The sequence below is a fragment of the Suricata suricatta genome, chromosome 2 (assembly GCF_006229205.1).
Source record: "Suricata suricatta isolate VVHF042 chromosome 2, meerkat_22Aug2017_6uvM2_HiC, whole genome shotgun sequence".
NCBI lineage: Eukaryota > Metazoa > Chordata > Mammalia > Carnivora > Herpestidae > Suricata > Suricata suricatta.
Genome location: NC_043701.1, coordinates 39,894,689 through 39,920,141, shown reverse-complemented (window position 1 = coordinate 39,920,141; position 25,453 = coordinate 39,894,689). Strand labels below are relative to the sequence as shown.

Here is a 25,453-nt window from a genome sequence, read left to right as displayed (position 1 = left end):
CAAATATTTGGTAATATGACAACATATAGGAAAAATACAGCCTTGGTTTTCAAAGGATTTACAATTTAATAAAGACAATGTGAGGCTGTATATAAATTTTATAGGTAAATAGAAAGAAAGTGCCACTTTCTTATTTTTAGGGGTGACTTTCTGATTATGCTAGATTTAGGAAGACCCTAAGTAAATATAAACACTTCCTTAATGGCATCACCAGCTTTCCGTGTCTTCTAATCATTTGTCTTAGACTGTCCTCTTTTCCTCCACTTCAAGAACAGCTCTGTTGTGTCCACCACACCCCAAGCCCAGAGACAAGAAGCTGCAGACTGGGAAAAGCCTGAAATTTGAAGGTCAAAGACCTATGTTCAAGTTTCCCTTATCTATTGGCTATCTGACGTAGACAATGGAACTCTCTGCACCTCTCTAAATCCCAGTTCCTGAGTCTATTAAATAATGGTAACAACGCTTACTCCATAGGCTTTTCATGAAGACTGAGCTAATCTATGGAACATGTCTTATATGCTACCCAACCCACTTTAGGTACACATTTTCTCAGATCAAACGGGATAATAAATGGGACCATGTAAGACTGAACTGAAACCACTTTTTCCTTTAGTTGCAGCATGTGTTAGTATTTTTTATGATCCTACTTCTTCCTCAGACCTGGCCAGTACGTGCTTTGGAGCCCTGAGGTTTCCTCATCATTACTTCCTGCTTTGTGGTTTAGTCTTGGCTCCCACAATAGCCAGCATGAACCAAATGTAAAACCAATCACTTGGGGTATCTCACTAGTTCCCAATGAATAATTAAATGAAAGAATACATGTCATAAGACCAAAGGTTTTGCATCCAAAGGAGCCACTAATTTTCTTTCTTCCAAGGTATTGAGATTTGCCACTCTAGGGAGGGGAGAAAAAGCAAAACAAAACAAAACAAAACAAAACAGCAACACATTCAGCTTCTTACCATTATCCTGTCTGTGAAACAATGACAGCAAGATCATGGGAGTGAGCCCAGTGCCACCCTCTACCTCTCACAGAGAGAGCTGTGGTGGGGAGACCTGGGGAGTGAGACATCTCCAGAAAAAGTAAAAGCACTTAGGCCCAGGGTAAGCAAGACCCAGAAGTCTGAAATCATGTATGGCTCCAGATATTACTCCAGGCATAGTGGGATGCTCAGATTTGCAATTCTTCCTCGTGTTCTGTGCCTGTCCAAGTGTGGGGTAATTCAATTACATCCCCTGCTTCCATTCCACTCTACACTTACAGAGTATATTTAAATAATACACAAGAAACCAGGTTGCCCACTAATAAAGCTGTGTCGCAAAATCATACTTTTAAGTAATTGCTAAAAGGAACAAAGCTCATGATTCTCAGATGATAAAAATAAATTTATCCTCAGCAAGAGGCCATTTATAAATAAAAACTAGAGAAATTCTTTACTCAATTAAGAAATTATTAAAAATCCTCCATGTGCCAGGTACCACAAGAGGTAGGCTCGTGGAGCAGGGGTAGTTCGCAAAGTGTCCTGAACTCTGTTTAGAAAGATCATCCTAGAAGCTGGCATGGAAAGTGGGTATGAAGATACCAGATTTCAGCTGGGAGGCCAGCTGACATAATAATAATGAAAATAATACTGAGATAATATCGCAACAATCTAGATGAACAAATTAAAAGGAATGATAAAGTTTAAGGATGTAGAATATACAGAATGTGGCGTCTACACTGGTTCGAGCTCTGCTGTCCACACCTCATTGCCTACTAGACACATCAGCCTGGAGAGATGTCCCACATGCATATAAGGGCCTGGGTGTCTCCAAATGACCACCCCTACAGACCTGCACTGTTTCATTAATGGCACTACCTTCCTTCCATTCACTCAAGCCAACCATCTTCCTCTTCCTCTTCCACAGAGAAAGTCCAGTTTATTTTAGCTCCAAAATAATTCACTCAAACTGCTTCTCCCCAGTCCCACCATCACCACCTTAACTCAGATTACTCTCAAATTTTATTTTTGCCACTAGTCTTGATTTCTCACATTTGTTTTCTGGCAATAAAGTGATTTTTCTAAAATTAACTCACATCATCTTTACTTAAAACACTTCAAAAATTCTTCAATTCCTTCAGGCTAAAGTCCAAACAAATGCCTTAATATAGCCTAACGAGTCCCTAATGAACTAGCCCACACGTGCCTCAAGTCATGTCATATTAACCACTCTGTTTTAGCCATACTACACTATTTTTGGTTCCCTAAAAAACGCACATATCTCACACACTTGTTTACATGTTTCCCTCCACTTGGACTTGCTCTCCATGCTCCCTTCCCTTCACCTGATTAACTGGATTATTCAGCGGTCTTAGTGCAGAAGCCACTTCCTCCAAGAAACTTTCCAGACCTGTCCCCACATCTGTGTTGGTGACTGTCCTCCGTAGCTCCAGTATCCCCCTCCCTTCCCAATCAAAATATATCCTAAGTAGCTTGGAAGGTGCCTGGTATTTATCTCTTCACTGCTCCTTTCCATCCCTACACAGTAAGCTCTCCAATGACAAGACTCACGAGTGACTTATTCCTTGGGGAATCCCCATCACTTAGCTCCCCACTGGGCATTTGGTAGTTACTCAGTAAACATGTGTAGCCTGAGTCACTGAGAAGAAAAAAGTCTACAATTGAGTGCTTGCGATTATGTGCATTAGATGGACAGGGAGAGGGAGAGAAATCTACCACAGAGACTAAGAGAAATGGACAAGGGGAGAACCAAGATAGGCAACAACAGCTTCAGGCAAAAAGAAAGAACTAATCAACGTCAAATAGTGTCCAGTGTCAATGGAGGGGCAGACGAGATGGAGGAAAAGGGGACTGTTCTACATTTGGCAAGAGAACAGCTTCTAGAAAGTGATGAGTGGAAGCCTCATTGAAAAGGTACAAAGTGTTGAAATTGAGGCAGATGGATTAGAACATAGTGCAAGAAGACAATTCATGAAAATACAAATACATAAAAATACAAATGCACATCATAGCTGGAGTGGGGTGTCAAAGGCAAAGAGGAAATATGTATGCAGGTGCCTATACGTGTGTGTGTGCACGCATGTATGTGTGTGTGTTACAATTCCTCTTAAAGATCTCAACTGTAAATCTGACTGACAAAGTGAAAGATGAGATCATATTCAGGTACAGAATATAAGTTTATTGCATTCAGACAGGAGATGTACCCAGTCAAAAATAAAGCAAATTTTTATCTTTTTATGTTTAAAAAGAACCTATTTCTATATTTCAGAAGAGACCACTCAGCTCATAGATCAAAGTTTAATTAGCTGTCTAGGATGACTATTTCCACCATCTATACCACTATTTCACGATCACTGTGATAACTGTTTTCATAGTCACCCCAAAACTTCCTTTTAGAAGTCCTCAGACTTTGTATATGATCCCAGAGCCCCAGTCATTAATGTAAATGATGACTTTAGCTTTCCCACAAGGAGTTAATGCCCCAAAGTCAGATGATATTAGGAAAGTGACACTTCTGGGAAAATAACAGACATCTTAATTATAGATGTATAGATATAGATATTATCAGATATAGATAGATATTGTCTAATCAGTAAAAAAAAAAAGCATATGTGGACAGAAAGGGCTACATTTTGCTTTACAAATAGGTTTTTCTTTTAAGTCTCTATCACTTTACTTATAAGAGTTTAGAGACTGCATTGAGGAAAATGAGCTTCAAACATTAAATTACTTTTCATGAGACATAGGCTTCCTATGCAATTAACAATAGATTCAGCATCAATAAGCTCTAACTTTAGAAACATTCATCTACAATCATTAATCAGTTAAATGCTAAATTCAGCTTCTATTTGGCTTCTTCTTTTCACACTCAACTCTCCAACGCTTTACTACCTGGTACCTCAAAAATATTAATTTACTTACTGTGAGCGCAGATCATATTCCTAGTAAGAAATCTGTGCAATAAATATATAAACACACATAAGCCAAATTAAACTTCCATGAGCAAATAATTTTCTTTCCTTTTTAATGTTTATTTTTGAGAGAGAGAGCAGGGGAGGGGCAGAGAGAGAGAGAGAGAGAGAGAGAGAGAGAGAGAGAGAATCTGAAGCAGGCTTCAGGCTCTGAGCTGTCAGCACAGAGCCCAACACAGGGCTTGAACCCATGAACTGTGAGATCATGACCTGAGTTGAAGTCAGACGCTTAACTGACTGAGTCACCCAGGTGCCCCCAAATAATTTTCCAATGAAAGACTGAATTTCTGACCAAGTACCTGATCCCAAACCTTTTATAAGAATGCATAAAATTTTTTACATAATCATATTACAAATAATATTTCAGTATAAATCAAAGCTTGTCAAACTGCATATTTAGAAAAACACAAAGTTAAAATATAGTGCCTACAAGAACTCAGAAACCTGGCATGACTTTTTTCAAGGGGGCTGCTACTGGGTAGAACAATTTTTCACTGTAAAGACTGTCCCATGTATGATAGATTTTGACCAGTAATACCCCATTGGCATGGTGATTAGCATTGAAATCTACACATACATTTCTAAATGCCCCTTGTGGGGAGTTGCCCTCCCTTGTTTGGAGAAGAAATTTGAGCCTAGAAAAAAGAAATTGCCCACATTTACATCACTAAATAATGACACTGCCAGGTCTTGAACCCCAATCTCCCAAAAGCCAGCCCCATCAAGAGGAATCCAACAGAGAATGTCAGAATATAGACTCATCTTATTCTAGTCTCAGCATTTTTCTTTCTGCATTAGGCAATTTACTCATCAAAAATGTTCTAATCTGAGATCTAATCATCATTTTAACTATTCACCAATTCCCTTGTCCCATTTATTCCTATTCTCCTCCATCTCAGTCTTGGATGTGTACATCTCCCAACCGCTGAATCTGGACTCCTCTCCCTGAGGACAGGGGATGGGTGTCAGCACAAAACCAGTACATCCAGTGGGGCAGCCCTGTGTCACTGTCCCTAGGCTCCTGTTCTTTCACACTTCCCACACCTGTCCTGCCACACAGCAGGTGGCATCTTCTAGCTTCCTTCTGCCCCACCCACAAAGGAGTTTTCCTTGGTAGCTGGAGTTTCACTAGTTTGTTATGAAATAGGAGAGGAGGCATTGCTTTTCCGTCCTCATCTCTCCTCTTCTTTTCTTTCTCTTAATTTATCTTATTGTGTCTCCAGCACTGGATTGAACAGAAGCAGAACCAGAGAGAATCTTTGGTCTCTTTTCCAACAAGCAGAATAAGCCTAAAGGGTCTTTGCTAATGTTGAGATTGTGTAGGTTTTGAGTAGATGGTTCATTTCTCTTTCTTGTTATTTAAGTCTAAGAATTTTTGTCATAATTCCCTGTTGAACTATATGAGACATCATTTTTTGTTACCTATTGTGGTTTTTTTTAGATGTCATCATGTGAGAAAATTTTAAAGTTAAAAATCCCAATTTCAGGGATCCTAAGGATCTCATTTAATTTTAATATGCACTGAGTGGTGAAAGGCAAAAATCTGCAGCCACACCTCTCAAGGTAACCCCTCTGTATCTGTAAGTATGAAATTCAAAGTCAGTAGGAGACCTACACCAGCTGAAAGGCGCTGCATGCTTACCCGGATATAGGCATCCTGGTGGTGTTTGGCAAAGTACAGCATATTGTCCAGGGCTAACATCCCAGGAGGGGTCTGGGTAAAGTCCATGGCAGGGTTGACATGATTCTGTGATTAAAACAAAATGTTTGATCAGGTTAATCCTTCAGCAGATTTCACCATCCACCAGAAGTCTGGTTTCTCTTCTCAAGACCCAAGTACCAGAAGCCCAGTTCCAAATAATCAAGTAAGGTGACCATTTTTATCTTCATGTGAACCTAATAGGGTAGCAGAAAGGGCATCTTTCTACAGGTGCAGCTTTAATGCCCGAGGTTAGCGAACCCAGATGAAGATCGAAATATAAGAGTACTCTTAGACTTATGACTCTGTTGGGAAAAACTGCATGTCTGGCAGTTGTGCTGTTGGTAGAACAGGTTGGAAAGATCAGGGATGAGGCCACATGACTGCCATTGGCCCCACTGCCCCTTAACTTCCTCATCCTCATGTGTGATCATTCAGTGTGGCTACCCCTGCCCGTGGACTTTGTGAAGTGTCCAGGCTCACACCATCTGCAGGCCTCTTGGGGACAGACACTCGATAAAATTCAGATATCTATGGGTCCTGACATCAGCCCACTTTCGGGCAGGGTTCTGGTTTTGTGGTCACTACATACAGTGCCGAGAACCACAAAGACAAAATAATAGCTACCAATATGCCCAGCAAATTCTCCATATGTTCAAGACACTCAGTAAACACTGCAAGACTGTGGCTCAGAGCTGCAAACCACTCTCAGCCATTAATTGTTAAAAACGATCACTGAGATCTGTCCTGAAAATTCAGATCTAAATAGTGAATGATTTGAGACAGTCATTTTGTGCTAAAAAGATGAAAAAGAAATGTTAAGGAGATAATAAAGAAAACAGATTTTACCTCACAGTCCAGGTAATTTGTATGCAACTACATATTTTTGTTTTGTTCCTGAATACATCTTGATAAACTGCATCTCTGATTTGCCAGGGACATTTTGGTTCACTGGAATTTTTTTGAAAGTTGTCTAATGTTTATTCATTGAGAGAAAGAGAGAGAGAGACAGAGAAACAGAGTGCAAGTGGGGGAGGGGCAGAGAGAGAGGGAGACACAGAATTCAAAGCAGGCTCCAGGCTCTGAGCTGTCAGCACAGAGCCTGACTACAAGCTCAAACCCACAAACTGTGAAACTAAGCCCTGAGCCAGTCCAACATGTAACCGACTGAGCCACCCAGGTGCTCCTCACTTGAATTTTTTCTAATTCAAAGTACAGGAAGGCCTTCTTGTTCATTTGTCCAAGGTTCAAACAACCTATACTTTTCTATATTATTGGAGAATACATCTACACTCTTTTTCATTCTGATTTGAAAAAAATACATATAAGCTAATAAACAACATCTAAAATTATAGAAACTGGCTACCTACTGGCCAATTTCACCGTTTTGAGAACATCCCTGTCTATATCTCTGTAGCAAGTTGGGTCAGTGCAGTGCATTTTATTCTGGTTAATTAAAGATGCTGGAAAGCTTTTAAAATACCAAAGTACTATCACTTATGATAAGAAGAACAGATCTCCTAAAACAAATATAATTGTAACAAAAATTAAAATCACTAGCAGATCAAATGCAGTGGGGTTCAGCCTTAATCTGATACTCACTGGAGGATCAGGCTTGTATTCAATAATGGGGGCAATAAAAGACTGGAAATAAATGACCAGAGATTCAGTCTAAAAAGTTAACTTGTGGAGCACCTGGGTGGCTCATTCTATTAAGCAGCTGACTCTTGATGTTGGCTCAGGTCATGATGTCACAGGTTCATGAGATCAACACCCTCCTTGGGCTCTGCAGTGGCAGTGCAGAGCCTGCTTGGGGTTCTCTCCCTCTCTCTGCCCCTCTCCTGCTCACATGCTCTCTCACAAAATACATAGATAATAAAAAGAAATAAAACAAAAAGAAATAAAAAGTAACTTGCTGTTGGGAGCCACAAAGATTTCAGCTGCTTGGCCATTTGCTAGCCGGATATGTCACTCCCTGTGGAGAGTTGCAAAATAGGCAGGGGAGCGCCACTCCCTGTCAGAGGAGAAGCCAGAAGATCAAACATCAACTGCCTGCAGGCAGGGTAGCATCGGCCCCTCAGGCGCTGTGCTAGAACACTTTGGTCTGGTTCCTCTTTTACTCCAGTCTTAATCCCTTAACCCTTGTTTCCTAGCAACCGGCCTAGGTCAGCTGCCTTGTTTTCCCGCCTTGAAACCTTTATAAGATAGGGTGTTTTCTCAATAAAGGTTTGAAGAGGCTTGATCGGATACCGTGTGTTGTGTCCTTACTCTCTGTGCTCCCCCTTCCTGCCCTTTCTCTCCCTCCCTCAGGATCAAGAACCCGCAAGGATTTTCCACCGTGCTGGCTGGGGCGGGACATGACAACTTGCAATGAAGGATTTTACAATGGCTTTCTTTCTATAGAAGAGACTAGTGGGGCTTCCTCCATTATATGTATATTTCTTATTTTGACTTTGATACATTAGATTTTCATGGACATAAGTAACATTTAAAATGTTGGTGTTGGCTGACTACTTTCTGAGGGCCAGCACTAATTTGTGTTTCACATGGATTATCTGATGGACAGGCAATGGGCATTATCATTAGCCCCATTTTATGGATGGACAAGGGCCACTCAGATGAGACAGAAAGCTTGCCCAGGGCCTCCCAGCTTGGATTTGGCAGAGCAGGCGAAGCCTTGTTTGGACAATATGTCTCAGCATGTTTTTGTTCCTACTTTGTTCCCTACCACTGGCCTATAAGTCAAATGCATTTATTTTGGTACTGCTAGCATTTAGACTTTACATAGCCTGAAAAAAGTTTATTTGAGAAAAATGTAGGCTGATCAATATTAGCTGCCATGAACATGGCCCGGCCAACAAAGGAGAGTGTGCCAAATGTGAGAGGAAAACATGACATTTACTTCAGACCTATTTCTAGCGCTGGGCTGAGTCCATTCCAAAAATAAACCCAGAAAAAGGAAATCAAATGACAAAAATTAGTTCCTCTGAATCCATTTCGAACAACTCCCCCAAAGCTGTGTCAGCGAAGCTGACCAGGCAGAAGGTCCCCACAGCTCAAGAGTCACCAGTCTTGTTTGAATTGTGATCCCAGGATCCATTCGAAGCCTCCTATCAGTCACACTAAGGGTGTCAAATAGGCCACTGCTGCTCTCAAAGGGTCTTACAGTTAAGACATAATATAGTTTATTTTTAGGATTCTTTTAAAGAAACATACAGCTATTTAGCAAACAGTCCCAGTAAAATACTGCCTGCTATGTGTCAGGCATTATGTAAAGGACCCTGCATATGTTAACTCTTAATCCTCACAAAACTCCCACAAAGTAGAGTCTATTATTATCTTGCTTTGAAAGACTAAGAAAATAGGCTAAGCATCTGGGTGGCTTACCCTAAGTTTCAGAGCCAGTGTGTGGCTGGGCCAAAATCCGAACTCCGAGTACAGGATTTTATCCAGGATTTTAGTTCCAAGTCCTTGGTCCACCGGACGGTGGTGGGATTTCACAGAGATGACCAATGCAGGTCTTCAACTGCTTCAGTCCCCCTCAATCAAATTATTCATTCTGGCAAAGTGGGCCTGTGGTCCATCCTTTTTAAGAAAACTATAATTTCTCTCTCCCTACCAGACATAACAGATCCAAGTCTCTCTCATGCTCAATAAATCATGCCCTATTGTCTCCAACAAATAGGCTCTTACTAAACAAAAGCCAATTAGAAGATTGCCTTTGATTTCCTCTGACTTGCCCTAAATTATAAAGCATCGCTACATTTTAGATGAAAAAAAAAAAACAAAACTATTTTGTATTTGTGGGTGAACTATATGCTCGCTCACTCTCTCTCTCTCTCTCTCTCTCTCTCTCTCTCTCTTAACTTCAGGTATCATCTTCCCAGTCTCCCTCTCCTTGAAATGCTTTCTTCCTTTTTCCCTTTTGATTTTAATAGCCAGTGATGACACTACAATCATGGATGTTGATAATGAAAAAAGTATAAGAATTACATTGCCAAAATATTTGAAAGTTTGTATGCTGTGACAAAAATACTTTGAGAATCCAGTAAGGCCAACAGTTTCCCTCACTCCTTTCTTATTTATGAGATGCTCTAGGTACAGATTTATTCTCTCTTCGTGTTCCATGTTATTTTTTTCCACCTGTCTTGAAATGGAAGCTGTGAGAGCTTTGATAAATAGCTTGAAATTTTCCCTTGTTTTACTGCAAAGCCTGTGTACCTCTGTACATCCTTCTGAGATGCCATTTGTTAGTTCCTGTGGAAGTGCTGCTCCGTGAATCACATCAGACAGCTCTCGGCCCCCAGAGAAAGTAGTAGCATCTACCTCCCCTTCCGAAGCACCAGGAGTTTTCACTTTAGGAAAATGGTACCAACCAGTTTAAGAAAGCACAGCTTACTTTATAGTGAGCATTCTGTAGGGTGTTTGGGTACAGAGTGCCCAGAGATCTGGTTCTCCTCTGTTACCCCCATGCCAGCTTTTGAGTTGAATTATTTGCAACACACATCCAAGGAATGGTTCAAGGTCTAAGATAAGAGAATCTTCCAACCTGTTCCAGGCCATACACCAAGTCCAGTGGAGAGCTGGGATGGACTTCAAATATTATCAAATATTTTATAAATGAGAAAACTGAACCCTGGTGGAGAGCAGTGATGCTCAAACTTGAGCAGCTATTCAAATCTCCTGGAAGGCTTGTTAAAGCACCAATTCTGGGTCTCACCCAGAGTCTCTGATTCAGAAGGGTTGAAGTGGGTCTGAGAATCTGAATCTCCGAACAAATTCCTAGGTGATGCAGATACTGCTGGATGGGGACCACACATTGAGCCCCACTAGTGGCTGAAATGGCTCATTTCAAATAACATAGACAATAGCAGAATAAGATCTAGAATCCAGATCCACTGAACTCAATCCCATGCAACTTCTTCTACGGTGTACTTTGAACCCACTAGTTCCAAAGTACAATGGATTTAAAATATACCCAATGCTTGTCTACTCTGTGCTTTGACTTCTCATTGAGAAAACAGACTCCTTTAATCAGAAAAAAGTAATTATAATTTAGAAGCCTCTCACTTCTTCTATTGCTCAAATTTCTGACTAAAATGAATGTAACAGTACCTTCACAGGAGGCTAAGAAACTGTCATCAGTCAATATTTTCTACTCCCGAATGCTTCCTGGTTGGGGATGTAGGGCTGGCACCAGCCTGAGTGATTTTTAAATGATCTGTGTTTTTCAATTACCAATGCTATGCTAGTCCTTCATTAGTGTGGATAATAAAGAGATGATTACAATAATGCTTGCCAGATGGCATATCGTGGGGAAAGCCTTTGAGAATTTAGGAGTTAATATTTGTGCTATATGAGTGTCTACGTTTGCTGAGCAAATATAGCATTAAAAGCAACCTTTAAAACAAATCACATTGAGTGAATATTCAGTCTATGAAAAGCCCTCTCAAGGATATTTTGTGTGGCTGGTAGTTTAAGGTCATGGTCTCCAAGGGGAGGCAGGGTTTGACTAGTACAGCAGATTACTTGGGAGCTTTATCAAACCACATGCCTCCTACTCCTCACCTCTCACCCAGGAGAAAGGAGGAGGTGAGCATTTCAACAGGCTCCCTAGAAGTGGACACACCTGGTGAAAAATCCTGATGTCCAGGCTGTACCTGAAGTGGGTTCAATGAGAAACTCTGTGGGCAGAATGAAGCAACTAGATTTTTAAACTCCCCAGATAATTCCAATATCTAGCCAAGGTTAAGAACGTGTTCCTAAATCAGTGCATCTCAAATTTGAGAGTGATCTGAATATCCTAGAGGGTCTATTCAAACAGATCACTACCTACCCTCTTGCCCCCATTTCTGATTCAATAGGTCTGGAGTGAGGCCGGATAATTTGCATTCATAGAAGGCCCCAGGCACTGCTGATGGTTGCTGGGCCATATTTTGAGAACCACTGCTCTAAAGTCACAGAAACCCAATGCAAGAGTGTGTGAGGGACTTAGATCCACTGGCCAGTGGAGTTGGAACCTTGATTCCCAGTACCAAGGGTTTGGTTAGGCAGAGACTTTATTGAAATGCCTGTTCTAGGGGATATGTGGAGGCCCCACCGCTCTATCATTTGGCTACTTCACACATTTTTCCAAGGAGGCTCTCGATAGCACCTGACTTTGTGACCCCCAACATAGAAAGATGTTCCAAAGAGTTAGAAACCACTTCTAGAAATCTTTGGATCCTGGCCCTGGTCTCTCTCCATTAAACTCAATAAAAATCAATAGTATGAATGAATAAGGAGAAAGGCCCCTATCAAATCTGCCTTACAAGTGGGTAAAACGGCAAATATGCTGAGAAGCAGAAAAATAACTGTGACCAGCTGGGACCGGGACTGGTGGGCATCATGCCAGGCACTCCAAATGTGGGATTTCATTTAATCTTCCTGACTACCCAGTGAGGGAAGTACCATAAATGAGGTCAATCTTATCCAGCTCTTCCTCAAGATGAGGGTCAGAAGCCCTGACTTGTGCAAGATCATTGCTAGTAAGTGGTAGAGTCACCACTTCAGTTCTGTAGATTTTTTTCCTATTTAGATTCAAAAGGTCTTTGGAGAATAGGAAGATAGGCCCCATTAGCAAGAAGTTTAATCAGAAAAATGTAAAGTCCTGTAAATTTTTTTTTAAAAATTCAAGCACATATCTACAGAATGAGGGAAATCTGGCTTATGAATAATTCATCAGAGCCCAGCTCATCATTAAAATTTGATTCTTCTAGGTAAAACACAAAAGCTCTGCATGAAAGAAACACCTAGTAAGTTGCTAAGAGTTCAGGACAGCAGATTCTGAACTACCTTGTTTCCCCATTATAACTCCCTTTCAGCTGCACATTCTCTTCCCCTCGCCTGGTCTCTCTAATATCTCTGCTGGCCTCTGTCACTCCGTTCCCCGACTTGCCACCTCCTGCCCATCTGCCCTTCAATCTGGCCATTTCTCCTGGTTTGGGAAGTCCACACTCACTGGGTAACACCTCCGGTTCAACTGAGCTCTAGGACCACTTGCAACCACTAAAGGTGCCCCCACCTTGAAACTGTTCTGAATCCTAGGAGAATTCAAGACCATTGATATTACCAAGAATGAGGAGTTAGAGTTGATAGTAAGTCCGAGAAGAGTCAATTTCACACAGCGGTCAGCAGTCCCTGACACACTGGGCTTCACTAACAGGAGCACAACAAGAACAAAGGAAGTTCCACTGACGGGGGCCAGGTCAGGCCACATCGGGCACACAGACACACAGTTCTAGCACATGCACCGTGAGCCAGCTCTTAACACACAGGAAACTAGGCACAGAAGAGTGGCCAGAGAGAAGGAAAAATGTCTAAACATAAGGCATATCAGAAAAGTTGTGTATGTGTGTGTGGGGGGGAGGGGATTCAGATATTAGGCAAAGGGGAAGAGAGAGGGTTGTATGGTGTGGTGTTGGAAGTGCGATGGGCATTGTGGGTTGAATGACTACCTCTGTCTGCAGGCATCTGAAGGATATTCTTCTGTGCAGCTACAAGAAAACAAGATTAGCTGAGAAGTTCCTGTCCTTAGAAATACTAAGACAAGGGCTGGGTGTACAGGAAGAGTGCTGTAGGGACAATCAAAGGGCAGAGGATTGGGGACAAGGACCCCCAGATGCCCCGCAGCCCCTGCTTCATTCTCCCTCATCAAATAACATTGGCATCTATGACTGTGCAGGGCACATGGGGCCTGACATGATCCGCTTTATCCAAAGACAGATTTAAAATGAAATAGTCTTTGAATCTCTGCGTTGTACACCTGAAACTAATACAACACTGTATGTTGACTATACTTGAATTAAAATATTTTTTTTTGTTTCTTTACTTACTTTTGAGAGAGACAGAGAGAGCAAGTGGGGGAGGGGCAGAAAGAGAGAGGGAGAGAGAGAGAATCCCAAGCAGGCTCTGCACTGCCAGCACAGAGCCTGACATGGGGCTCAAACTCAAAACCATGACTTCATGACCTGAGTCAAAATCAAAAGTCTGACACTTAACCAACTGAGCCATCCAGGTGCCCCTTAAAATAAAACAATAATAATAATAAATAAATGAAGCAAAATAGTATTTGCCTTCAAAAAGTTTCCATCTCCAGAGTAATCCAAAGTCTTTACATACACATTTTTTGAAATACACATGTGCACACTCACATGTACCTACACACTAATAAATAATCCCATGTGTGCACATAATGGAAGATCACACCAAAAATTCTGGATTTAATGCAAATTTCCTTTGTTAAAAAATACATCCTTTTAAAAAATGACTCTGAAGAGGTCAGAAAAAGCCATGCACTGCCATGTCTACAATTCAGACAAATCTGGGTTTCCTCTCACTTCATTACCTTGAACAGACAGAGTTGGGACTCACTGAATAAAAGGATAAGCGTGAAGAGTTTATTTGGAATGTTGATTCAACAGTCAACACAAAGAATTACCATAAAAACTCAATTAAAAATGCCTTTAGAATAAATTTCCTTTAAAATGAAACTGGTTATGGTTAAAAAAAAAAAGCCTTCATGAATAATGAAGTAATGCTGTCAAGGTTTATAAAGATATCTGCAATTTTTCTATGGAGCTGAACACACAGGATTCTGAACAATCCAAGCTCCGTGGCCCATGCTAGTGACTCCCCACTGGCTCTTCCCTCCAATTCTGGCTCAGTTTTCTTTTTTTACCACTTTTTTCAGAACCCCATTTCTCTTCTTCTTTGTCACTTTAAAACAGGGCATGAACTAGCACCACCCATGTAGAGTGGGTTTCTCCGTCTTGCTTCTTCACCCACAAAGAGCACAGGGGAAAGGTCCACTAGAGGACAGGGAAGGTGCCCTACCACGGCCCCAGAGCAGCCCTAGCTCATCAGCCAGGAAGCCTGTTTCCCCGGAATCTGGCACAGCTTTCCAAGCAGTCTTTGGAAGGCAGTTCTTCGCCATGATGCAGCCAGGTGCTGGTGAAGCCACAGCTGCTACAGATGGATTCCCAGGAGGTCAAAGGGAGGCAGGGGCTGTGCGCTACCACCCTGGCCTCCTCCAGGACCAGTGCTGCATCACCCTGGGGTAGAGATGGTGATGGTGGTGGCCACAGCCCACTCTAACTGTGGGAGTAGCAGCTAACAACACACAATACTTACTGGGTTCCAAGAGCTATACCAAGCCAGAGGTTTGACAGCCCAGGGGCCAAATTGGGTCCACCACTTACTATTTTTTTAATATTTATTTATTTATTTATTTATTATTATTATTTTAATGTAAGTTATTGGTCAAACTGGCTAGCACACAGTGTGTGCTCTTGGTCTTGGGGGTAGAGTCCTGTGGTTCATCACTTACATATGACACCCAGTGCTCATCCCAACAAGTGCCCCCCACAATGCCCATCACCTATTTCTCCACCCCTCCCACCCACCCTCAGTTTGTTCTCTGTATTTAAGAGTCTCTTATAGTTGGCCTCCCTCTCTCTCTGTTTGTAACTATTTTTTCCCCTTCCCTTCCCCTATGGTCTCCTGTTAAGTTTGTCAAGATCCACATATGAGTGTAAACATATGATATCTGTCTTTCTCTGACTGACTTAGCATAATACCCTCTGGTTCCATCCACGCTGTTGCAAATGGCATGATTTCACTCTTTCTCATTGCCAAGTAGTACTCCATTGTATATATAAGCCACATCTTCTTTATCCATTCATCAGTTTATGGGCATTTCAGCTCTTTCCATGATTTGGTTATTGTTGAAAGCACTGGTATAAATATTATGGTACATGTGCCCCTATGAATCAGCACTCCTGTATCCTTTGGAAAAATTCCCAGCAGGGCTAGTGTTGGGTCGTAGGGTTGTTCTATTTTTAATTTTTTGAGGAACCTCCATACTCTACCACTTAATTTTGCACATTGTGAGTTTAAAGAAAGTTTTTACATTTTTGAATCTTGTTTCTAACCAAAAGAGGCATAATAATCTGTGACATGTGAAAATTACATGAAATTCAAATTTCAACATATAAAGAAAGCTCTGTTGAAACACAGCCATGCTCATTTATGTACATATTCTGTGGCTCCTTTTGAATATGGCCTGCAAAGCCTAAAATATTTCCTATCTTGCCCTTAACAAAAAGACTTTGCCTACCCCTATTCTATGCATTTTATCCTCAAGGCACCCCGGGTTAAGAAAATCAGTCCCTCTTTAACAAAAGTTAAAAACCTCAACTAACAAAAATATTAATATTTTGCTCCCTAGACAACACCATGACTCCTTTGTAAATGTTCAGTGCTTTACTCCCCTGGATAAATATTGTTAATTATTTTCAAGATTCCCAAGGACAAATTTTATTATGTTGAAAAGAACGTTTTCAGTAGCCTTAAACTCATGACGCAATGCCCTGCTCTAGTGTCTTTGGGCCCCTTTGCCCCTCCAAACTACAGACAAACCTTGCAGCGGGCCTTTACCACACCCGGATATAGAAGCCTGCCTACAATTTTGATATGTTAGGAAACTGGATTGTGGCTGGTACATGTTCTCCTTAGTCTCTTCAATGCAGCCCTTATAAATGGCAAAGTCTGGCTTTAAGTTTGGAAGACGATGGTCTCTTTTCCAAAACAGAATAAGTAGAACTTTTATGCCCACTTTAAAAATTAAGAAACAGAAGCATAGCGAGGTTAAGTATCTTGCCAGGTACAGACAACCATTTTGTTAGGATTTGAACCCAAAAGTCCAGAACTCATGTTCTTTTATTTTTCTTTTAGAGAGAAAGCACTCGAGTAGGGTAGAGGGGCAGAGGGAGAGATAGAGAAAAAGAATCTGAAGCAGGCTCCATCCTTAATGTAGAGCCCAACGCAGGGCTTGATCCCACAACCCTGGGATCATGACCTGAACTGAAATCAAGTGTCTGATGTTCAACCGAATGAGCCACCCAGGCGCCCCTATACCTCATGTGCTTAACCAGCATTCTAAAAGGAGAAATGTATAACTACACAATGGAAAAAAAAGAATCACTTGATAAAATACTGCACAGCCCTAACAAATTGTGTTCATGGAGACTTGGTTACCATAAGTGAAAAAAAAATAGGATATAAATTGTACATTGTAGTCTGTGTAAAATATCTACAGTTGTATATATTCCTTGGCAGTGTGTATTTTATCTAGAGCACTCTCTATATATTCTTATCACATACAGTATATAGACATTAGCATTATCAAGATATATACTTAGCATGTAATTAGAAAAATTTTTAAATGCCAGCACCATCTGGAACTTGACAGTTCACACCATGCCTCACAGCTTGCCAGGGAACTAACTGTACTGGTCACTTCACCACCAAGTGGGCAACCCTGGGCCGGTCCCAGGGTGACCGCTTATAAATGTATGATCTTGATGGGATTTATCAGCTCAAAATTTCTCTGACCTGTAAATGTTTCAGGTTCCTCAAATCTATTGTTAAGTTGACACTCAACCATTTTTGACCTACAAAAATGGAATTTCATATGGTTCACCCTAGTAACAATTGAGCTAAACAGATGCATTCACTCCCCAGTGATCTTAAAAGTTCCTGAAAAAAGAGGTTTTTTTTAGAGAATAAAATGAAAGCAGCTCCAAAAGGAATCAGCTGGGGCTGAGGATGAAAAGATCAGAGGGTGTGCCACAGTTTGGGCTTAAAAATCAGTACTGAAATTAATTTTTTAAATAAACTTTTAAAATGTGCATTTTGTGACACACACCCCTCTTCTATGAAATCAGCAAATATCAGGGAAAATTATCTGCCCTCCTGGTGTCACTCATCACAGCCAGTCAAAATGCAGGCAACCCTTTGGTTTGGTTTCACGCAAACCCATCTGCAGAGTGACTATGACTTTCTCATTCCTGAGAATAAGGACCTGATAAATAAGAATTTGAGACCATTACCAACTAGAGAGGCAATAAACTCTGAAAGAGAATGAAGACTATTGGAAATGTTAGGCAAATAGCAAGTGAATACCAACTTGCCCCTAACCTTAGCAAACAGATTAGATGGAATTAAAAACTATCTTTAAAAAAAAAGCTCTTGTTTGTCCTAGTGAACCTCATGTGCTCCAGGAAGCTTGTCCAAAAGCCCCTCTCTACACACATGCATGGAAGGATCTGCAAGATTCTCCAAGGGTGAGGGTAGGAGAAACCGGGACTAAGTCTTTTAATGTCTCACTTATTTTTTGATAGTTATTTTGTGAACTTCAACCTCCTCTAATAATTGTGAACTCTGGTATTTATACCTCCCAGAAAAATAACTTAAAAAATAGATGTATGACTTTAAACTGATAATGTTATCACTAAATGTTATCCGTGAAGAAAAAAAAATTCACTCAAAATATCCACAACCATTTTTTCAAAGCACAAAAATGTGCAGGGAAATAATATGCATTTGCACCCTCACAAGACAAGAGGGAGATGGAAGAGGGACAAACAGGAAGAGGGTTAGATGTCAAGTGAATCTGTAATTTCTTGTTTTCTTAAGAGTCCCCCTCCCCAAATAAAAATGTTTGAAGAAAACATGGCAAACTGTTACTAGCTGTTAAATCTAAGTGGTGTGTGCATGTACACACATGTCTTTTAGATTTTGCTGTTTTGCTCTCATCAAAATATTCCATAATTAAAAGTTAAGTTTAGAAAGTCTGCATTTTATTAATCTTATTTGACCCCGGCAAACGAAAGTAGGTTAATAACTTCAGGGCTCTGCACCTTAAATATTATGGAATAATACAGTGTAAGATCAAAAGTAGTTGTTGCCAGAAATGCAAATGGGTGCTTGCGTCTGGTATTACTTTTATACTGATTATGCTATCTTTCCCCTGCTATATGCTGGCGTGTGAAGGAGAACGGAAATACATCCACAACAATGAAAGAGAAAGCACAATATTAAAGAAGACCCTCAGATATCAGTTTTCGTATTACCTTTTCGTGAAATTCAGTAGACTCCCCTGTTTCTCTCAGATAAGGAATATTAATGGGAACATTTCAATCCTGCACAAATGAATCTTTCTTGAACAGACTCAGTGTGTATATGGGTAGTTTTGTAAAACCATTCTGAATATATTTCTATAAAATCCTCTCTTGTCTCCAAAAGAGCCTGATTTGCTCTCCTATTCCCCATTTTCTAGTCAAGGATCGTTTTTCTCCTTCAGCACCCTGACGTGAAGGAGTTTTGCTGACTTCTCACGTGTCAGACACCATGCAGAGCAGGATGGGCCTGCTCCTTCACTAGGTGCTAATTCTTCATCTGCGAGCTGGCAGAGCTAAGTACCTCCCTGAGTGGCCCTGTATGTAGGAGGTGGGAAGAGAAAAATGAAGGAATAGCTCAAAGGAAGCACAGTCGCCTCATCCCCTAAAAGATCCCAGAGAAGCCCACCTTGGGAGTACAGTGCTGAGAGAAAGACTACTTGGGTCTTGTGCCCACCATGTTCATGGGGCCTGTAAATGGCCTCCAGGTGCTCCCCCCACCTGGCTCTGCACAGACGGGAAAGACTCTGGGCCTTCATGCCCAATGGCACTTCATCAGGAAAGATCCTAACTAACCACACAGGGCTGAACAAGCACACATAGGGGGCAGCACAGCGAGGGGGTAAGCAGCTCAGACCTGGAGAGACTAAGCCAAGTTCCAATGCAATCTTCAACATTAGGTGATGTTCTTAGAAAAGAAATGTCAACAGGGCACCTGGGTGGCTCAGTTGCTTAAGCGGTTAAGTGTCCAACTTCAGCACAGGTCATGATCTCATGGCTTATGGGTTTGAGCCCCACATTGATCTCTGTGCTAACAGCTCAGGGCCTGGAGCCTGCTTCAGATTCTGTGCCTCCGTTTCTCTCTGCCCCTTCCCAGCTTGTTCTCCCTCTCTCTGTCTCTCTCTTTCTCTCTCTCACTCTCAAAAATAAATAAGACATTTAAAAAATTTTTAAAGAAAAGAAATGTCACCTTTCTAAAACCCATTTCTTCATCTGTGATGGTATAGGTATTACCTCTGATTGGCCTGGTATGAAGCTCAAATGAGATAACATGTATAAAATGCCTTGAACAGGTGCCCTTGAGTGGCTCAGTCGATTGGGTGACCGAATTTAGCTCAGGTCATGATCTCATGGTTTGTGGGTTCGAGCCCTGTGTCAGGCTCTGTGCTGACAGCTCAGAACCTGGAGCCTGCTTCAGATTCTGTGTGTCTCTCTCTTTTCCTCCCCGCCTTGTGTTCTATCAAAAATGAATAAACATTAAAAAAAAAAACAAAAAACTCTTGAAGAGAGCCTTGCACCAGGTAAGCTCTAGGGAAATGGTACCTGGAAGTCATTCCCTTTCCATTGAGAGTGACATCAATGTCCTCTGCTACCTTCTGCCAGAGCTTCCGAGTTCAGAAACCCTAGTCTTTATTCTAGGCCTGGTTGCCCTGAAGACATCAACTCACCTTGAGTTCTTAAGCTTCAGCCATCACTAATTGAAGTCTGGCTTTCTCACTGGTCCCATCGTTCTGATTCCCTGCTCTACGCTCAGCCCGCACTTACTCCTGGATCTCGCCAGCATTGTGCTGAAGAGCCCATCTTACTGAAGCTGCTGAACCATCCCCCTGCCCAGGATCAGACGTCAAAGAACTAAAAAATAAAAAAAGTCCCCAAAAGATCCTGGAGGATATCTGACCTTCTCCATCTTACTGCATTCAAGCTTGGAAATTTATAGTCTCCCACTGGATGGTAACACGTTCTATATATAAGGACTTCTGGCAAAGAAGATTCAATAGCTTTTCTCATTTTTCACTCATTTGTACATTCAGCAACATTTTACCTGACTTCCAGGTGCTAAGTTATATAAGATAATGCAGCATTGCACTTTGAGTATCCTATCACCTCATAATGGCTTAGGGATACCAAATTAGGTGATTAATGCAATGTTCAAATACATAGGAAATTTGTCTTCACTGATGTGTGTGTGTTTCACTGATTGGCATCTGCTGTGAAGGCTGCCGCCAGGGCATTCTAGAAAGCCTTGAAATAATCAAATGAATATATATCCAGTTAAACATGATGTCATCTTCCACACCATTTCAATATAGGGAACATTTGTTAATGGCTAGGGAGGCAGACAGAAGAAAAGGAGAAAGGGAGGAAGGAGAGATCATAAGAAAAACTGGGAGGGTGGGAGGGGAACCCAAACTAAGTGAATTTAATGTCTGATAACTCCCTGAAGGACAAAGGTGACAACTCCAGGGAACCACAACGCACATGGATGAGAGCAGAGGAAAATCCGCTCTTGGTTCTAATGCAGGAAACCCCAGCATCTGTGTCTGGGGGCACTCCCGCGCCCCTAGGCTGCTTCCTGGAATGCTGCTCACCAGTCTGCATACCGTCCTAGCTCTGGCTGGAATCCCAGAATTCCTTACACAAACCCAGGTCCAGCTCCTGAAGTTTTCACATCCACACAAATGCTAATCACATTGGAACATCCACACAAATGCTAATCACATTGGAACCACTGGATAAAGGCTAACTCATGCGTGGTCTTGGCAACATACTTTTGAACTGGGTAAACGTGCACTATCACACTTCCAGGGGGCTACGGACAACATACCAAGCACGTGTGCCAATCCACAAATATGCATCACAGTAACTGGCAAGAATTCTGTTTCACTTGGGAGATTTCAATCATGACAAAGTAAAAATTTCAGAAAATTGAAAACAGGACTCTTAGAAAACACATAGACTGACCATGTGTCAAGATTTCTTCAATGCCATAATGAAGAAAGCAGCAGGGTGATAAAGTGGCTTCAAAGAGCATTGAGGGGAAAAGGGGCTTGCTGTATTTTCAAAAATAATTTTAGTGTAAGATTGTTAGGTTACCTACAAAACTGGTTAATGTCTTCTAGAGCATGTCAACATTTGGGGTAAGCTTTCCTAGTGGACAGCTCTACCAGTTACAAATCTACACATTAATGTATCATTTCCCAGTGTCTGGGCTCTAACAACAGTAAAAGACTAGTCAAATATAAAGATGTTTTCCTAGAAGATTAAATAGTCCTTGATCACGTCTATTATTATTATTTATTATTATTATTACTACTATTACTATTTTGACTGCTTCAATATCACATTTTTGCCTTATTTCTAAGTTTTGAATAATTCCTCTTAGTAACCTGTAGACTATAAGACTACACATTTCAAAGAAAGGAAAAAGCAGCTAGAACTTAAGCTGAGCTGCAAATACAGATTTTTTGCTGTTCCCTTTTTCACAACAAATAGTTGACTCATTAGGTGGAAAAAAATTTTTTTTAACCTGTCACTTAAATAGTCAAACTGACTCACTACAGGTGTTTTGGAAAAGGAATGTATTGTCACTATTTGTGGGCATAGTAAGGAAGGGGAGTTTCACACTCAAGAATCTCAGATATTTCACAGTCTCAAAGTTTAGTGCTTATGACTTAGGATATTGATTTATGGCACTGCAAAAGCCCACAATTTAGAGATACTTTTCATGCAAAAGATCAAACATTCTAGAAATCCTATTTTTAATTAATAAGATTAAAATTAATATTACCATCTTCCATGAATTCTAGGATACACTTTTCCCCCCACATATTAGCAGTTTTAAATTTGGGTAGAATTTCACAATCAATGGCATCTTTGAATTGCTCTCCATCAGACAGCAGTTATGAAGTAATTTTCCTTGTGTGGTACGAATACTAAACACACCAGCACCACACTAGCAGACTGGTTATCAGGGTCTAGAATAAACCTGGAGACAACGTTGGTATGCTTTTCAATCCCAAGCACCAAATGGTTTTGGGGAGAACAGGGGACTGGGGTGAGTCAGGCCTACTTCAGTACATTTCCAGCCCAGTGATAATCAAGTGTGTTAACTCTACAAAATTGGAGAAGGAGGGTGCCTTAAGAGCTCCGCAACAAAAGCTTTTCATCCTTTTTTTCAGATTCTTTTTTTTTAATTTTTTAAGTTTTTTTTTTTTATCATGGCTAAAGCCTAAATGTTCAGATTCTTTTTAAACTCAATTGCCAACACCCTTGATGGAACATAGGGCAAACTATGTGGAAAAACCAGAGACCATGAAGAATTGAGTCAAAAGTGATTCAAAGAAGGTGGGCTCCACAGATACAAGTTTCAGGAGTCAGACTCCCCTAATTTACTTCCCTGGTATTTTCTTTTTTTTTTTAATGTTTATTTCTTTATTTTGAGAGAGACAGAAAGAGAGCTTGAGTGGGGGAGGGGCAAAGAGAGAGAGAGAATCCCAATCCCAACCTGAGCGTTGCTCCCACAACTTTGAGATCATGACCTGAGCCAATATCAGAGGTGGATGCTTGGGGTGCCTGGATGGCTCAGATGGTTAAGCACACACGGTTTCAGCTCAGGTCATGACCTCATGGTGTCGTGAGTTTGACCCTGCATCAGGCTTTGTGCTGACAGTGCAGAGCCTGCTTGGGGCTCTCTCTGCCCCTCCCCTACTCATGCTGTCTCTGTCTCTCTCAAAATAAATAAACTTTAAAAAATTAAAAAAGAAAAGAGTTGGATGCTTAACCAACTGAACCACCCAGGAGCCCCCCCGGTATTTTCTTTTCATGTGTTTACAAGAGTGTTCAATGATAAGCATCTGTGAATCATCAAGTCTGGCACGGCTCTTTCCATAAACATAATATTTTTTTAAATTCTGAAAAATTAGGAAATATTGAGTAATAGTTAACTGCTTAGGTTTTTTTCTTCTTTAGTTATATATAAAATGTGTGTCTACCATCCTTCTTTGATGGCAGGAAGGAATGGAAGGGATGATTGAAAAATTTGCCTTTAGACAGTGAAATATGGGCAGATAAATGTAAGTATAGCAGCAAGAAGATCTACCTATGAGATTTCTAGGTAAACTTATGTGAGTAGCTAACTATGATCCATTAGTTTATTATTGTAACCAGGCCTTCCCCTCCCTTCTAATACATTTTAAATTGATGGGACCCAATAAAGCACATCTAGTATAAGGAGCTACCTGTACCCCATTATTAGGTCCTAGATACAATGGTCTCCGAATCAAAGACTAAAAATAAACAAAAAAAGAAAATGGGAATATAATTTATTTGCCTCTGTGGAAGGGAAAAGAGAAGATGGAGGGAAGGGATAAAAGGAACAGTTTTTACTTTTTTTTTACCTTTTGTAACTTTTGAATGTTGTACTATCATCTATTCAATACATAACTAAAGTTAGAAAAGATGTTCTTAAAATAAAAAAAATTGTCATTTAGAAGAACATATTTTCACCACTTAGAAGATACAGATTGCACACGATGCTAGAAGCTAGGAGTTAACAGAACCTCGGACGACCAACTTGTAAGAAAATTCTCAAAGATGGAACCGAGTCTCTAGGACTTAGAGTAAGTACAATATCTACAGGAAAAGAAAAAGCAATTCCATATGGAGAGTTTTAATTTTAGATGGCTTCTCTTGTCAACTTCGTTTCTATTTCTCCTCTCCTTTGAAATTTTGTAAAGGGTTGAGGGTGGAGAGAGAATTGTCTATGCTTTCATTAAAAAAAAAAAAAAAAAAGATGTCATTCCATACTAAAATTCTCTTCTGAGCCACTTAGGATATTTCAGAAAAGAAATTTACTCTCAATATCTAGGAAATGTTTTCTCAGTATTTCCTTTTACATAAGCAAGTATACATAAAAACATTTCAAAGCATCCCTCGTTTTATTTCCTCCCCACACCCCTATCCAAAATACCATACACCAAAACCTATCATTCTCCCTGTCTTTTCATGGACTTCACCAGCTAAGTTAAGAAAAGGTAAGATTTGGTGTGACATTTACGTAAATTGAGGAGCTAGTCTGTTATCAGGAGGTACTAACAGCCTTGATTGGAATTTTGGAGTCTACAGCAGCCAAAAAACTCATCTCAGATGGAGGGCACATCACCAGCAATACCAGAAATAGAACTCAAGTCAACTACTCAATTATCATCAAATTAGTACGTGTTTATGCTATGCCGAGAAGAAAACTGACATCTTACAATGCTGGAGCTAAATAAACAGGCTCCATGCATGCATTTAAGTACCACATGCTTGATACAGCAAACAGGGGTTTTCACTGACTACTTTCATTGAGCCCAAATTTCCCACAACTGGCAGAGGGCCCTTACTCATCTCAGCAAGCTCCCAGCAGATTGGATTTTCTAGCGTATAAGGAGTAGAAAGAGGGCAGCAAGAACGTAGATCCTGAAACAATGAGAAAACTGATGCCCAACAACCTTCTGCTATAGTAAACAACTTTCACAAGACTTGACTTTCATTCTAATGAAATGTGAAATAGCATTTCTTGTATCTTAATTTAATCTTCCTAATAAAATGTCTCAAAGGATTACATCATCTGCCACTATTCAGAATTTAAGGCAAACTCATTTAACTCCAGAGATACACTTTTTGAAATTAGATCTAGTGACTATAGTTATATCCCCCTATTCTCAGGCCCAGCAGGTATGGGTGCATGGGACAGCATCTATCTCTTCCTGTGCCCCACCTGTGAACCCCAGGTCACCACCACCTGAGGCTCCAAGGAAAGGGACCACTAAGGACTTAGGGGCCAATTCATGACAGTCTTCTTTGATGGCAGGAAGGAATGGAAGGGATGATTGAAAAATTTGTCTTTAGAATTATTTCAAAATAAATAGCAGTATTATTTACAATAGCCAAGCCATAGAAGCAACCTAAGTGTCTATCCATAGATGAAGAATAAAAAAGATGTGAGATATATATATATAT

The 25,453-nt window shown here is 40.7% G+C and overlaps 1 protein-coding gene across 4 annotated transcripts in view; it reads right to left on the bottom strand.

Moving 5' to 3' along the window:
- ELMO1 (engulfment and cell motility 1) overlaps positions 1-25,453 on the bottom strand; it is a 522,106-nt gene that overhangs the window by 270,295 nt on the left and 226,358 nt on the right. For all 4 annotated transcript variants that reach the window (XM_029924925.1, XM_029924946.1, XM_029924936.1 and 1 more), the window contains one exon: positions 5,616-5,720. In XM_029924925.1, the coding sequence (XP_029780785.1) occupies positions 5,616-5,720 (105 nt within the window). The remainder of the gene's footprint in view (positions 1-5,615; positions 5,721-25,453) is intronic.